The 16,051-nt window shown below is 43.4% G+C and overlaps 1 protein-coding gene across 4 annotated transcripts in view; it reads right to left on the bottom strand.

Annotated features, from left to right (window-relative positions):
• The window catches only part of LOC139540334 (anoctamin-1-like), a 67,114-nt gene that overhangs the window by 16,424 nt on the left and 34,639 nt on the right, over positions 1-16,051 (bottom strand). For 2 of the 4 annotated variants that reach the window (XM_071344088.1, XM_071344087.1), the window contains 12 exons: positions 15,931-15,995; positions 15,519-15,653; positions 13,370-13,530; positions 10,764-10,846; positions 9,572-9,643; positions 9,199-9,273; positions 8,078-8,152; positions 6,788-6,989; positions 5,970-6,081; positions 5,687-5,744; positions 5,036-5,136; positions 4,448-4,590 (listed from right to left, as the gene is read on the bottom strand). In XM_071344088.1, the coding sequence (XP_071200189.1) occupies positions 4,448-4,590; positions 5,036-5,136; positions 5,687-5,744; positions 5,970-6,081; positions 6,788-6,989; positions 8,078-8,152; positions 9,199-9,273; positions 9,572-9,643; positions 10,764-10,846; positions 13,370-13,530; positions 15,519-15,653; positions 15,931-15,995 (1,282 nt within the window). The remainder of the gene's footprint in view (positions 1-4,447; positions 4,591-5,035; positions 5,137-5,686; positions 5,745-5,969; positions 6,082-6,787; positions 6,990-8,077; positions 8,153-9,198; positions 9,274-9,571; positions 9,644-10,763; positions 10,847-13,369; positions 13,531-15,518; positions 15,654-15,930; positions 15,996-16,051) is intronic. The other 2 variants (XM_071344090.1, XM_071344089.1) reach the window with 1 other exon arrangement.

Here is a 16,051-nt window from a genome sequence, read left to right as displayed (position 1 = left end):
AATTACAAACTTCAGAAGCCTTTTTAAACCTCAAATACACTACACATTTTACATTTCCTGTATTGCAGGAAAGTTCTCCTGCTACAGGGTTATCAAAATAAGATCCTACATCTGTAGATCGCGAAAGAGAGAAAGACACAGAGAGAGAGATGGAGCATCGAGACAGTTGAGAGAGAGAGAAAGATAGAGAGAAAGATGGAGCAATCGAGACACTTGAGAAAGAGAGAGAAGAAGACAGGCAAAGCAAGATGAGGGCCACAGGACCAGGGCCATGTTGACTAAACTACGGGACAGAAGACAAACGACACATCACTGTGAAAAGAGCCTGATGGAGGGTCTGGCAGAGGTGTGTGCCAACAGGAGGATCTGCATAAAACACTGCTGTCTGTCGTGGAGGAGAAGGCCCAGGGTGTAGGTTTGGTACAGAGGAAGGAAGTAATTCATTCAATTAGTTATGTGCTTAGCTTAGGAGCAATTCAATTATAAAACGGTAACGAGTTTCCAGGATGAATAAAACAATATTCGTCTAACTCCCACACGAAGAGGAAGTATGTTTCTTTTGATACTGTATCTTGCTGCTCCAGATCTTCTTGGTTCACTCAATGAACATGAGCATCAAGTGCGTTTGGAAAGTATTGAAAACACTTGACTTTTTCCACATTTTGTTACATTATAGCCATATTCTGAAATATATATATATTTTTTTAACCCTCAGCATTCTTCACACAATACCCCATAATGACAAAGCAAAAACAGGTTCAGAAATACCTTATTTACATAATTATTCAGACCCTTTGCTATGAGACTCGAAATTGAGCTCAGGTGCATCCTGTTTCCATTGATCATCCTTGAGATGTTTCTACAACTTGATTGGAGTCCACCTGTGGTAAATTCAATTGATTGGACATGATTTGGAAAGGCACACAACTGTCTTTATAAGGTCCCACAGTTGACAGTGCATGTCAGAGCAAAAACCAAGCCATGAGGTCGAAGGAATTGTACGTAGAGCTCTGAGATAGGATTGTGTGGAGGCACAGATTTGGGGAAGGTTACCACAAAAATTCTGCAGCATTGAAGGTCCCCAAGAACACAGTGGTCTCCATTCTTCATAAAAGGAAGAACTTTGGAACCACCAAGACTCTTCCTAGAGCTGGCCGCCCAGCCAAATTGAGCAATCTGGGGATAAAGGTCCTTGGTCAGGGAGGTGACCAAGAACCCGATGGTCACTCTGACAGAGCTCTAGAGTTCCTCTGTGGAGATGGGACAACGACCCTAGCACACAGCCAAGACAACGCAGGAGTGACTTCAGGACAAGTCTCTGAATGTCCTTGAGTGGCCCAGCCAGAGCCCGGACTTGAACCCGATCGAACATCTCTGGAGAGACCTGAAAATAGCTGTGCAGCAACGCTCCCCATCCAACCTGACAAAGCTTGAGAGGATCTGAAGAGAAGAATGGGAGAAATTCACCAAATATAGGTGTGCCAAGCTTGTAGCGTCATACCCAAGAAGACTCAAGGCTGTAATCACTGCCATATGTGCTTCAACAAAGTACTGAGCAAAGGGTCTGAATACTTTTGTTATTTTTTATAAATTAGCAAACATTTCTTTCATTTTTTACCCCATTTTCTCCCCAATTTCATGGTATCCAATTGTTAGTAGTTACTATCTTGTCTCATCGCTACAACTCCCGTACGGGCTCGGGAGAGACGAAGGTCGAAAGCCATGCGTCCTCCGAAACACAACCCAACCAAGCCGCACTGCTTCTTAACACAGTGCGCATTCAACCCGGAAGCCAGCCGCACCAATGTGTCGGAGGAAACACCATGCACCTGGCGACCTGGTTAGCGCGCACTGCTCCCGGCCCGCCACAGGAGTCGCTAGTGCGCGATGAGACAAGGATATCCCTACCGGCCAAACCCTCCCTAACCCGGACTACGCTAGGCCAATTGTGCATCGCCCAACGGACCTCCCTGTCACGGCCGGCTGCGACAGAGCCTGGGCGCGAACCCAGAGTCTCTGGTGGCACAGCTAGCACTGCGGTGCCCTAGACCACTGCGCCTCCCGGGAAGCCTTTAGCAAAAATTTCTAACAACTGTTTTTGCTTTGTTATTATGGGGTATTGTGTGTAGATTGATGAGGGAATAAAACAATTTAATCCATTTTAGAATAAGGCCGTGACCTAACAACATTTTGAAAAAGTCAAGGGGTCTGAATACTTTCCGAAGGCACTGTACAAGTGACTCTACACACACGCACACCCACTCGCATACAACCATCATATACGCTGCTGCTACTCTCTTTATCATGTATCCTGATGCCTAGTCACATATTGACCTCTATCACTCCAGTATGCCTCCAGTAACCCTGCACTTCAAATATGGTACTGGAACTGACTGACCCTGCATATAGTGTACTTCATTACTTTCTTGTGTGTTTTTGTTTTACTTTATGTCATTTTTTGTATTACATTGTTATTGATTTCTGCATTTTTAGGTTTACGACTTGAAAGAAAGACTGCACTTGAAACTTGAACATTGCTTTTTTGAGTACTTTAAATTACTCTAAACTGTCCGTACTTACAGTGCAGGAAAAATGATGTTGTCTTAAATATTCTATATTCTACTCAATCAATGTTACTTTACAATAGTAGTAAACACAAATACAGAATTTGAATAATAAAAAAAATCACATATTTTTTCCCCCCATAAAGCCTTTGCAACACATTATCCAATACCCTGTTAAATATTTAAGTCATACAAATCTTCTACTAGCTAATCAAAAGACATGGGCTCTAATTATCTAGCTGAGGAAAAAGGCCTGTGGGTCTCTCATCCATTAATAGCATCGATCTTTGACATTTGCTAAAGCCAGCCACCTGAGGTTTCATCAGCATTCAAGTCAATACAAAATAAAAGCCATCTCCATCTAATTCTTTAATCAATCCATTCACATCCGCCGGTTTGAAGCTGGAGCCAAAATCAGTGCCAGTGACAGACTAAAAAGCTTTGCTTGTTTGACGAAATTAATTGACCATCGTTTCTAAACCAACATGAAGGCCTATCAGAATTCTCTCACGACAGGGGTTACGTCTAAAGATCTCCATAACAACAAAAACAAGGCTATTTGTTTTATTCATCACAGGGTCTCACTGGTCCTCTGGCCAACAGAAATAAACCCTGAGTTTACTCAGTAGAGACCCCAGTCCTCACAGTTTCCACAACTTTTACTGTGCCACTTCCTGTTGACGTGACAGTGTTCCCGGCCGAATACACTGCAGTCACATTTCGCCAATGGCTGTGTGGCACGTCATCGACTGCTCAGTCTGGCACCCGGGCATCAGATTGCTAGATCATATGATGTGGTTAGCTGATTTGTTAAACACCTATCCAGGTGCTACGTGATCTGTCATGCAACTGCAAAATAGTCTACCTAGAATGCTACCATTCTGCTGACCTTGAAAGGGACCTTCTTCCACCTGCTGTGACACTTGTCTTTGAACGAAGGTGCCAACTAACCAGCTTGTGGATTGTGCTACCAGTGTTCCTTCACCTTTGGAGGATAACATGTATTAAAGCATTACAGTGATATTGTCCTACGCTCTTAGAAAAAAGGGTGCTATCTAGAACATGAAAGGGTTCTCCGGCTGTCCCCTTGGGATAACCACCTGAAGAACCCTTTTTGGTTCCAGGTAGAACCCTTTTGGTACCAGGTAGAACCATATTGGGTTCTATATAGAACCCTTTCCCCAGAGGGTTCTACATGGAACCCAAAATAGTTCTACCTGGAACAAAAAAGGGTTCTACCTGGAACCAAAAACAGTTCTATGGGGACAACCGAAAAAAAAAAATTCTCTAAGAGTGTACCACTAGTATGTGATAAAAATTAAATTCAACATGGGAATGGAACCTTCTTCACAGTACAGTACAGCTATTTCGGACCAATGCCCACTCGAATTTCCATAGCAGAGGTGTGTAGTGTGAAATATCTGCCATACTAAAAACATGTACCGGGTCACAGTGCAGCAGCAGAATGGGTTTTGTTACCTCACACCTAGAGGTCAGGCAACAGTTCCCTCACAACTCAATTGGAACATAAAGGAGAATCAGAAATGCTGTTGTTACCTTGCTTTCAAACCAAGGTGCATGGAAAATGGAGAAAACAAGCAGAGAAAGAAAAGGATTTTTAAATAAACTGGACAATGTAGACAAGACATGCATATCCAGATTAAGATTTGCATGGCATTGAATGTAATTAAAGGCTACATTCTATATTCAAGACAAATACTTGAGAATAGGGTCTGTCTGACTGATTGGTCCTGCTACCGAAGGTCTCACAGGGAGCTCCAGCAGTGTCAGATGGTTCAACCAACGCACACATATACACACGCACGCACGCACGCCCACAAGCACGCACACTCGTACGCACGTCCACACAGAGAGAGACTCACTCATCTCCATGTACTCTGGCGTGAGGCCTGCGAAGGGCTCTAGGAAGTGGTCCGTCTCATAGCGCTGTAACTTCTTCTCCCTCTCCTCTTCCTGGAAGGACCTTCTCTTAGACTTGATGTACCTTATCAACTTCTTCAGCTTCCTGCACACAAAGGAACACAATCATAAGACGCCATACAGCATATAGGGCAGTTACAGACAGGGACACAGTCACAGACAGGGACACAGTCACAGACAGGGACACAGTCACAGACAGGGACACAGTCACAGACAGGGACACAGTTACAGACAGGGACACAGTTACAGACAGGGACACAGTCACAGACAGGGACACAGTTACAGTCAGAGCCAACGGCAGGCAGTGGCACAGGAACATAGTCCCAGTGGAGGGACAGGTACAGGAACACAGTAATGATTTGGGATCAGATCAGCATAGAAAACTACTTATGGGCCTGGCATTTGCATCTTTGATATTTATTTATAGAATTTATTTAACCTTTTTTTTAACTAGGCAAGTCAGATATACAGACTTTGTTTTGTGGTGTGTGTGTGACGAGGCTGGCGTGCGCGCTTGTGTGTGTACTCACGGGATGCCGATTTCAAACAAATTGTTCTGGATGAGTTGCTTTCCCAACATGGTGATACTGAGCTGAATACACAACTCCATCAGACATCCTCCATGAGCACACTGCCGAGGGAAAAAAGACTAGTTAAACCTTTCCGTACTGTAACACTTCCACTACAGAAAGACTAACACGATAAAAGACAAGTACTAAGGATGGGATTCAAACCAACCCAGATGTACGACTTCCTCACAGCCACAGGCAATTTCCCCGACATTCAAAGAGGTCGAAGTTCACTGTAAACACTGCACATCGGCTCAAGAGAGACAATCGTAGTCGTTTATCCATGTTTGATTGAATCCCAGCCTGACACTGTTGTGAGCGTTTTGATTGACAGCTTCAAGAGAGCAGCACTTGAATCATACAGATTTATTTTGAATACGTGAACTCCGAATTTATGTTCCTAGGTTAACTAACAGGGTTTAATTCGTAGCCATCTGCTGTTAATAACATTACACTTCACTATGCAATATGATAAAACGTATGAAAATTAAATATACCTGTATAACATGGCAAATAATGTGGTAAATCTTTAACAAAACTCTCAAAATTACTGTTCATGATGCAGAGTTCTCAGAGACTGAGAGGAGGGTTTATAGTGAAAAAGTGTTTAACCTCTTCCATGCGGTACGACTCAAACACATACAGATAACTTCCAGGTCGTCCAACAAGCCTGTATGAGGAGACAGGAGGAAGGAAGTTGGGAGAGGCAACACTGAGAGGAGTTCTACGACCTCTCACGGACATAGACTGTGACATTAAAATAGCACAACATGACATGACATAAGATAGCGTAGCATAGCATAGCAGAAAAGCATTGCATAGCGTCCCACCGCGTCACATTACAAGCTCATACAGAACAATTGAGAGTAGAGAGAGAGAAGCTGCGGGGACTCACCTGCCTCTGAAGAATGCTATGTATATGATGGGGGTGAAGGCATTCACAAACTTTAGGATGAAAGTTTTGAATATCAACCTCTCCTCAAAGCTCTTGTCTGTCTTTGGGACCTCTGAGAAAACAGGCAGGAGATGTACAGACGTTAGTGAATAACTTAGAAGACCACTGCTGCTCGAGACTTGACACGAAAGAGTATAGTAGGATCAGATCTAGGACTATAGAGAAAGCGGAGTGTTATAGAGGGTTTCTGTATAAGCACTTTGTGACATTTAAAAAAAAAAGAAAGGGCTTTACAAATACATTTGATCGATTAGATCATTCAGCACACCAGATGACGGTACGTTTGTTGTCACTTAGATGCAAGAACATTCTGGAGCTATTTTCAGTTGGAAAAGTAGGTAGCACAGTGATGCAGTACACTGGCCTGTTGTTAGAAATGAACAACAGAAATCCTTGCTAGTGGTGACACAGCTAATCGGGAAGTTGGCGGACTGTCAATGCAAAATGCACACTTTACTTTCTGTAAATGGGTCTTGCCCGAGGAATTGTTCAAACAAGTTGTCAGACCGACCTAGGACACTGATAAATAGAACCCAAAATGCCTTGTTGATAGCTTGGAACAGTCTTTAAAAGCACATTAAATGTGCTATATGCATGTGTTATTATTACAGTATTGGAATTAGGTTGTCAGGCTGACATCCCGAGGACATGCAAAGATAGGGAATCTTTCTTCCATGACTTGATTTTGTATACCATGTACTGTACTTGCTAGTTACTGGATGTGCATGCTCTACTTCTATACAAGTTGTCAGACGTACCGAGGACAGTGAGCCAGCGGGCGACGGCTCCGTAGACCTCGTCCAGGATCAGAATGACCACTAGGTTGATGATTGCGGCGGTGGTTTTTACCATCAGACGGACGTTGGATCGCGTCGTGGGGTTGTTGCTCATGTGCAGCGCTGCCGTGATGGAGATCCGGTAGAGGATGACCCCGAACACTATAGCAAAGGTCACCCCGATCTGGAAAGAGGTAACAGGGATAAGGCCTCCCGACAAGGTCAATCTTTTCCAGCGTGCCGTCAAACGCTTAGGTACAGTATCATCTGTTACACAGTTTAGGAATTGTAGATCTAAGCCCTTAGATCAAAATATCTACTAAGCTAACGTATGGAATTGTTTTAAGATGGTAATAAAATTCATAATTTATCCATTTGATTTAGAATTTTAGGACCACTGTAGGTATAAAAATATATACATACAAAATATTTGATGAAAATTGGACCTTTACTGCTATAGTCCATAGAAACACATTGAATAACACATTTGTGCATGGCAAAACAGACAGCCAGAAAATAAATCACAAGGAATAAGGTTTCAAAGTGTCTGTCCCATATCTGAGCGATATAAGAAAACGTAGGAAAAAGAATGTTTCGACCCATGTTTACTCACGTTATTCGTGGCACATTTGACCCCCTATACACTTTTTGCCATTTTTATAGCCCAGTACTGTGTTACCTTCAGACCACTCCCCTGAAGCCCACACCTTTGTGAGAGTCTCCCCTTTCGATATTGGTGACATATTAGTTTGTAGCCCCAACGGTTCGGTCTGGAGAGTCGGTTTTGTGAGAAAACCTCTTTGAAATGAGGACATCCATAACAGAGAGTTCAGACGACTGCCGTAAAGTTTTTGGATGTCGTAGAGCCAAACCACCAACACTGACTTGTTCATGAGAGTCTCATCTGTCGATGGCGGTGACATATTAGTTTGTAGCTCAAAACTGTTCAGGTTTTACAGACGAGTTTGTGACGATTTTCTTGTCTGGATCCTCTCATGTGTAGAAAAATACCGCTTTCCCAAGCCCCATGTTATGGAATAGGCACAAACTTTATATCGTCGGAAAGAGGGGATTGAGTTGCAGCCACTACAAGAAACGGTAAGTCTATAGAATAAACACACAGGGAGCTATTCAATATTCAAAATTATGTCATTGTTGACGCACACGTTTTTTTTCATGAACAATGTACAGTATTAGTAGTCAGTACAATGCATGTGGTTCAATCTTAAATGCCTCTTGGCAGTTGTGCTTTGCTAAATGGGTTGGACTCACCATCAGAAGCATCATGACTATGTTGGTCATGTATGCTGGTAAGCGGTCTCTGCAGGTCAGCTTTTCTTTTTCAGTCTAAAAGAGGGGAGAAAATATTAAGATCTACAGAGGTCTAGCCAAGCGTACTGGTACTGTTTGCATGTGGGAAATATCACAGCCAGTCAGCAGAAGAATCCAAACAGCGATGGAGGAGGAGAGGAGAGAGGAGAAAAGCTGGTGTTTTGATGCTGACAAACCATTACCCCGAAATAAACGCTTCATACGGAATTATTCAAGCCTGGAAGTCAAGACGACAGTGTTCCAACAGTTTATTCACTATATTTCAAGCGTTTAGTCATTCATCGTTCTCATCATTCCATTCTCTATGCAGCAAATCTCAGGCAGAACACGACTGGGTCTAAAATGGCACTTTGTTCCCTACATACAGTAGTGCACTATTTTCGACCAGCCCTACGGCATCGGTCAAAAGTAGTGCACAGTATATGGGATGGGGTGCCGTTTGCGACGGAGCCAAGTCAATGAAGAGGTCAGCACCTTCCAGCAGCCATTTTGGAACAGAACAGGCTAACATGCTGTCCATGGAAGTACAAGAAAACAAACCATACAGTCTCAATCTCATTACCAGAACATTTTCAACATGCACCAAGCACCAGGCACTATCACTATGGCGATCCAAGCACTATCACTATGGCGATCCAAGCACTATCACTATGGAGATCCAAGCACTATCGCTATGGAGATCCAAGCACTATCGCTATGGAGAATTCAGATTCAAGTTACACAGAAACGAACAACAACAAATAAAAGAACAAGAAAGTCAAGAAAGAAGAAAGTGCACTGGTTCTGACAAACGGTGACAGAGTGTGTGTATGTGCGTGTGTGTGTGTGTGTGTGTGTGTGTGTGTGTGTGTGTGTGTGTGTGTGTGTGTGTGTGTGTGTGTGTGTGTGTGTGTGTGTGTGTGTGTGTGTGTGTGTGTGTGTGTGTGTGTGTGTGTGTGTGTGTTGTCTAGGAACCAACCGAAGTCTATGTATGAGTTGACTGGGATTGGGCTTGTGTTGGACAGAATAGTACAGAGTGTGTGTGGGATAGGTGTGGGAGGAGGCGAGGACACTAAAAGTACCAGTTTAAGCCCAGCCATGGCAGATTGAACAGTTTGCTTCCATTTGTTTGTTGGTTCTTCTGCTATCTCTGTAGGCTTCATACAGTCAGAGGACACAAACACAACAAACCACAAGACAAAGAGGTAAAAGAAGACAAGACAAAACACACGCTAGTCATGTAAAGGCGTAAAGACTGTTATAAGACATACAATCTCACTGTAGTCTTCTAAGACCTGTGTGGTACGAGTGTCACATCAATCTACCACAGGAGAGGATTAATCATTATGTAAGGGGCAAACACTTTTCCAAACATTAGGAGTCAAGAAGAGACTGCAAATCAATTTACAGAAGAAGTTGGATGACAGTAAAAACCCAGGAATAAGCAATCAGTACCTTCTGTGTCTTGTGTTCTTTCTTCAGGGACTTCTGCATGACGCAGAGCTCGTACTCAGCTCTCGGGTGGTCCTAAGGATGTAATAGAGGCAGAAGCACTTAACACTGTATGGGGACTGACTGGGATACATAGAATTCTCCCATCAGGTGCAGAATTTAATACAGCCGTTAAGGATGTGACTGTTCGTCCAACTGGGTCAACAAACCCTGCGTCGAGGTGAGGTTATAAAGTCAAGTCAAGTTCTACAGTATAAAGTAGGTAGAAGATTTTCAAAGACTACAGTTGTCTGCAGTTGCTGGTACCCAGTCAGGTTCTACCTATTTCTACTGAGATGGGTAGGACATTATCACAAAGACAAGGCTGCAGTTGCTGCTGGTCTGGAGCAGCATGGATCTTTGCAGAGGGGGACAGGTCAGGGAGACAGAGAGAGACAGAGAGAGGACTGGCCAGGCCAGGAGATTGTGGGCTGGTGAGCTGGACCTGTCATCCGACTCCAAGGAGACAGGATGTTTCAGGTGCCGTAAGCAGGCCAGAAGCAGTGGCCATGAGGGTTGTAAAATTCCCAGGTTTTATACAGTAACCCCAGTTGGAAGTTAGCAGAATTTTGTAACCCTAGATGGCATTCAGAGAAGGAGTAGTGGTTCAATGGGTCGTGGTAGTTTGTGGGTGCTTTAGGAGGGCGTGAAGGTGTCCATGGACAGTCTGAAGAAGAAGAGCCAGTGTGAGGGGTAGCAAAGCCAGATGGTGACCGAGGGGGAAAAGGATATTTGTGCAAAATGAAATGTTCCAAACCTTCAGCTCTTCCTGTAGGTACCAACGGGGGAAAGAGGAGGACAAGAGAGTTACAAAAATCTCTCAACCTTGAAATCTTTTTGAAAATGGACTTGAAGAAAAAGAAAACGATGTCACAGTCTATTGTGCCAGTTACTATTATTGTCTCCAAGTAAAACAACACTGACAAGACAACTGAAATGTAGTTATACCACATTTTCTCTTCTATTCCGCTTTCCATGGCTAGTGATGGAATTATGAATAATTAACTATTGGTGGAGAAAATATTACTGGGCAGTAATAGCAGTATTTTTGAAACAAACAACAACTCCCGGCGTTATTTCGTCAGTCTACAATATGGCGCTCCCATTCGCAAACAAATAGCAGTGAAATGCAAGGCACTAACAGGAGAGCACTCACCTCCTCCTCCTCGAAGCCTGTCAGATCCCATTCGTAGTTGAGCCGCATCTGCCGTCTCTTCCAGTGCTCCATGAACATGGCAGCTGCAGAAACACGACGCGGTTAAGAGTTACGCTGAGAGCCCCTTGAACGCAGGAAGAACATAATCCACAATATCAACAAGATTGTCAGTCCTTCCATCTAGAGTGCTGTCTATGAATTTGAGAAGGGTTACACGTCCAAAGCCTCCGTCCCTCAGCTGTGTATCCCAAAAAAGTGACGGGGCTGCTGTTTTGATGTTTTTCAAATCCCAGGTTGTACAGTTTGATGCAAATCTAAAGTAATTCTATCTCCATAAAGCGTTCATTTTTATTCAGTCGTTTTTTCAACATTGTGCAGATTATGCAGAAAATTATGTGGAAGGGAGTCCTGCATGGCTCAGTTGGTAGAACATGCTGCTTGCACTGGCAAGGTTATGGGTTCAATTCCCGGGGCCACCCATACATAAAATGTATGCATGCAGGACTGTAAGTTATTTTGGATGAAAGTGTCTGTTAAATGGTATATTTGTATTAGTTATTATCAGTGACTCTGGCAGTCCAATTATGGTTCCTCAGCCAGACTAGAAGGATAATTAGTGTGGCATAATAAAGGTGCTAAAATTAAGATTGCAGTGATCAATTATTACATGTATAATGAGCAAAATGATCAATTGCCACGTGCGTGGGATGAGGGGCTAAACGTGTCGCTAACTCAATGTGATTCAGTGTGGAGATGACATGGATTGATGGTAGGTATTTTCTAGTCCAGTGGAACAGCAAAAGGGCGGTGGCAGTCTATATGCAGACAGGCACCTGGGGCGATAACATGCTCTACATTTCATCCATATCATGTTCATCCATGAAAGCGTCTTGGCAAGAGTGGATACGCGAGACTGGAGGAGCGAGACTGGATGAGTGACCCTGGATGAAGGAGACTGGATGAGCGAGACTGGAGGAGAGAGACTGGATGAGTGACCCTGCATGAAGGAGACTGGATGAGCGAGACGCCACTACTATACTGTTTCCCATAGAGTTGACGTTGAGTGATTGAATGAAAAAGAACCCCTATGTGGAGTATAACAATGTGTACAGGTATCTGACTACATTAGGGATGTGTACAGGTATCTGACTACATTAGGGATGTGTACAGGTATCTGACTACATTAGGAATGTGTACAGGTATCTGACTACATTAGGAATGTGTACAGGTATCTGACTACATTAGGGATGTGTACAGGTATCTGACTACATTAGGGATGTGTACAGGTATCTGACTACATTAGGGATGTGTACAGGTATCTGACTACATTAGGGATGCTGGTATGTACATTTGTGGATAACCAAACATTTCTGCTCACAATATTGACTCTGACAACAGAGGCAGGGAGGGCATACAGACAATTATTTAAAAATATGTATCATTGAATTACTTAAGTTGGTCTGAAACGCCCTTTATAATGGCACCTTTAGTCCTAGTAGATCGGTAATGCGCTACGTCCTACTTCCAACAGTGAGGGACGCCACTCTTTCACTCGTTGGACAACAACGACACAACATACTGTAATACTTGAATTGTATACTGTGCTGTATACTACAAAGCCTCATCCACGCCTATCATATCACCACCAGATGATAACGCCCAGTAGTGAAAATAACACACACACACACATTAAACAGCAAATAAATCCCAGGGCTGTACCTGTGCCCTCATACAGTGCTCCAGTCTATTGCTTCCTCCCTTCAGTCTCAGGCCTCACAGGCCCAGCGTTACCGTGACACTGAACAGAGCACAGGAATGCACCACCAAAGAGTCCCGTTTTTAAAGTGAATGTGGCTTAATTCACTTAGTAAGACACTGTGCAGTCTAGTCTACAGGGCTTAGTGTTGCTTGGACAGTCATGGAGGAAAGAGCCGGAAGGAGCGAAAGAAAGAGAGAATAGTGGATGCAGGTGGTCGGGAAATGAACGGAGGAAAGAAAGAAAGAAGACAACCGGGAGACTAAACATCTGGAAGAAGAAAATAGATGGAGCTGAGAAGAAGGAGTCAGTCCTATTGTTTAGAGCGGTCCTGTGTGGCTCAGTCGCTGCCAACGCCAAGGCCGTGGGTTCATTTCCTGCAGGGATCACATACACACACTAAACACATGTGCACTGTACTGTTAGTCGCAGGTGGGAAGTGAACAGAGGAAACTGTCCGTCTGACTGTGCCCTCTAAGCACACAACTACCGCCATGTTTGAACACTTTGGATAAACACATCTGCTAAATGGCCGATATCATTTTTATTATTACAAAAGTTGAGATGGATGACGGATAAAAATGAACTGTCTAGCTAAGTCCGGAACTGTTACATTTTAGTATCGTCTTGTCCAAGCAAGAACGGCCCATTGGGCAATAGCCTATTTCCTGTTTTTGTAGTGTGCGGCAGCTTGACGTACAAGTACACCCCATGGACAGGATGCTAGTCTATCGCCGGGCTTCACAGTACCATCTGAGTTGTTGGTTATTGACTATTGTCCCTGTTAAATAAATCGTGCAGATACAGAAATAAAGTTGTGCTGTTGTGTGGACGAGCCTCGGCCTCTTACCCCAGAGGGCCATGAAGATGGAGAAGAAGACGGTGGCAGGGTTGTCAAAGAGGTGGCTGGCCCGGGCCGTCCCGCAGGCTTCCTTCAGTTTCCAGTAGTTACAAGCTCTGTCACACAGCGGGCACATGGTGATGTTGTTCCTGGGGTGGCAGATCTCCATGCTGTAAAGAGGGAAGATGGTGGGAAGGAGGTGTCGAGGGAGGGGGGGATAGACAAACAGTCAGCCCTCTTCATCTCACTACCACCAGTGTTATTAGGCCAGCCTGTCAAGCCAGTGTTTCCCCTATATTCCTTTAGCAGCGGTGGCCCGCCACTGCTAAATCGTTGCCGCCACTCCCCCAAAAATATGTATTTGTATTTTTTACATATATATACTTTCTTTTTGCAGAGATGCTCGTTTTAAATGATTAGTGCGAGATTTTGGCAATGAATCCCCTTTTCTATTTACACAGAATGGATACTCATGGACACCGTTTATGTCTCTACATGCAGTTCAAAGGAAGTAGCTAACTAGCATTAGTGCAATTGCTAATCCAGTCATTGCGCTAACTTTAGTTAGCAATGGTTCTCGAAAACTACCTTGAACTTCCTCAAACTGCACACAGAGATACAAATGGTCTCCATGAGATCATATGACTCTGGGTAAAGTAATAAAATAGCTTAATTGCCAAAATCTTGCATTATCCCTTTAAGATTATATTTAACATTATCTCTTGCGTTATCCCTTTAAGATCAGTGACAAGTTACAACATATATTTGTAACAAACAGAGCACAGTGCAGTGGCACGCATTAGTTATATTTCAGATGGTGTCAACATACAGTAATTCCATTTTCCTGCATTTTGGAGTAGAATGTCTTTAAAACAATATCACCAGAAGTGACCTTCTCATAGTCGTTCTACAACATCCAACCTCCCTCCCCCGCTACCTTGTCCACCACCGCTGAAAGAAATCCTAGGAGAACCACCGCAAGCTACAGGGACTTTTGACTTCTATAGATCTAATATATTATAATATTATTGTGAGTATTGAATAAATCCTTGTAAATATGGTGAATCTACACCTGCCCAGAGTTCGCTGAAGCGACTATTGATGAAAAATATTTACACAATAATGTCAGGGATCTGGATTGTGTAGTTTAGTTAGGTCTAGTCCCACGAGCCAGGCTCTCAACACAGTAGAACGCTGGAGCTCGAGGCTAACTCAAGTATATTCAGTTCCTGTGAACTCCTGTGGCACAGAATTGAGACACAGAGAGCAGTGTGGGATTATCCTGACTGAGACGAGAGACGTTAGCCAGGGGTGAAGCTTCAGCTCGCCTTGTCGTCTATTCTAACATCAACCAGATGTTGGTCGTTAGAAATCACCTCTTCTGTCTCCGGAGGAACGCGTTTCCTTGTTTCCTTTTTATTGTTCTGGACTGACAAACCAAGACTAAGCTTAAGGCAGCAGGAAGTGACCTGGTCTATCTTGTCAATACTTTACTAAACTGCATTATTCATGCTAGCAGGAAGTGAAGATGATTGAAGATGTTAATGACGAGCCGGAAGGTAGGGACAAGACAAGACAGAGGTACAGCGCTTGACAGGTATTCTGAGCGGGAAGCAACGTGACGGCTATGAACGCAGAATTGATGGGTTTCAGTGTATTTTCAAACTATTGCACATAAATCGTTTATCTGTTTGCTATACGTTACCGTAATAAATATAAACTGTTAAACCTTTGTCTTAATTAAGTTTAGAATATAAATCGTTTCGGTCGTCCGTTTGTTCTATCTTTGGCCTGGCTTCAAGTTGTGCACTTGTCAGTCACCATGACACAGTTCCTCTCTACTGTGTGTCACCATCCCACTGTTAACCACTCTACAGCCTAAAGCTGTCTGTCACAATATTTGAAGCGATTCAATTGGATGTCTGATTAGGATGTAAGGTCATACCTCTACTTGAGCTACGTCTCCGGGGATGACTTTATGGGCTTTCCGTTTGGTTTACCTTCAATCAGTTCAATGGTCTTAGGCCCCTTGCACACAGTGAATGAATTGTGTGAATCGTAACCTCACGTAGACATGCCCTATGATTCTGCCGGATAGAACCTATGACTATTTCCTTGGTTTTCTGACAAGCTGTGTATGGGGCCTTGTGTTGCTAACCTGGGAATGTTGTTGTCTACAGTGGCACAGCCGTACAGGAACACGATGACTCCCACTAGAGAAGCAGGGATCAGCATCTGGGTGTACAGACCCAGCCAAGCAAAGTACAGCCCTATCTTCTCCCCAAAGTACTTCCTGCATGGGAAGAACAGAGCAATCTCAGCTTTTGAATAGAATAGAGTAGAATAGAACACATATAAAGTACTTCCTGTATGATGAACAACACGCTGCATTAGAACGTAAGGTACAACGCTTTCTCCATTCCGATTTTTGATATTTTAAAAAAAAATATTTAGATTAAAACATATTGTGACGTTTCGATCTGAACAGACATTAATCAGACAGAGATTGAGGAAGAACAGAGCAATCTCAGCTTTCAAGTTCAGTTTCAGAATATGAAACTTTAACTCACCTCACTAGCCCGATAGGCTGGTATTTGTAAAATACACTGTAACTCGCCCACTCCTCATACAAGAGCTGAAACAAAGAACAACACGATGGATTACTTTGAAACTATCACACGCATAAGAGGG

This window comes from Salvelinus alpinus, chromosome 15 (genome assembly GCF_045679555.1).
Source record: "Salvelinus alpinus chromosome 15, SLU_Salpinus.1, whole genome shotgun sequence".
Classification (NCBI taxonomy): Eukaryota; Metazoa; Chordata; class Actinopteri; order Salmoniformes; family Salmonidae; genus Salvelinus; species Salvelinus alpinus.
Note: the sequence above shows the minus strand (reverse complement) of the source record. Positions and strands in the feature narration are given on the sequence as shown.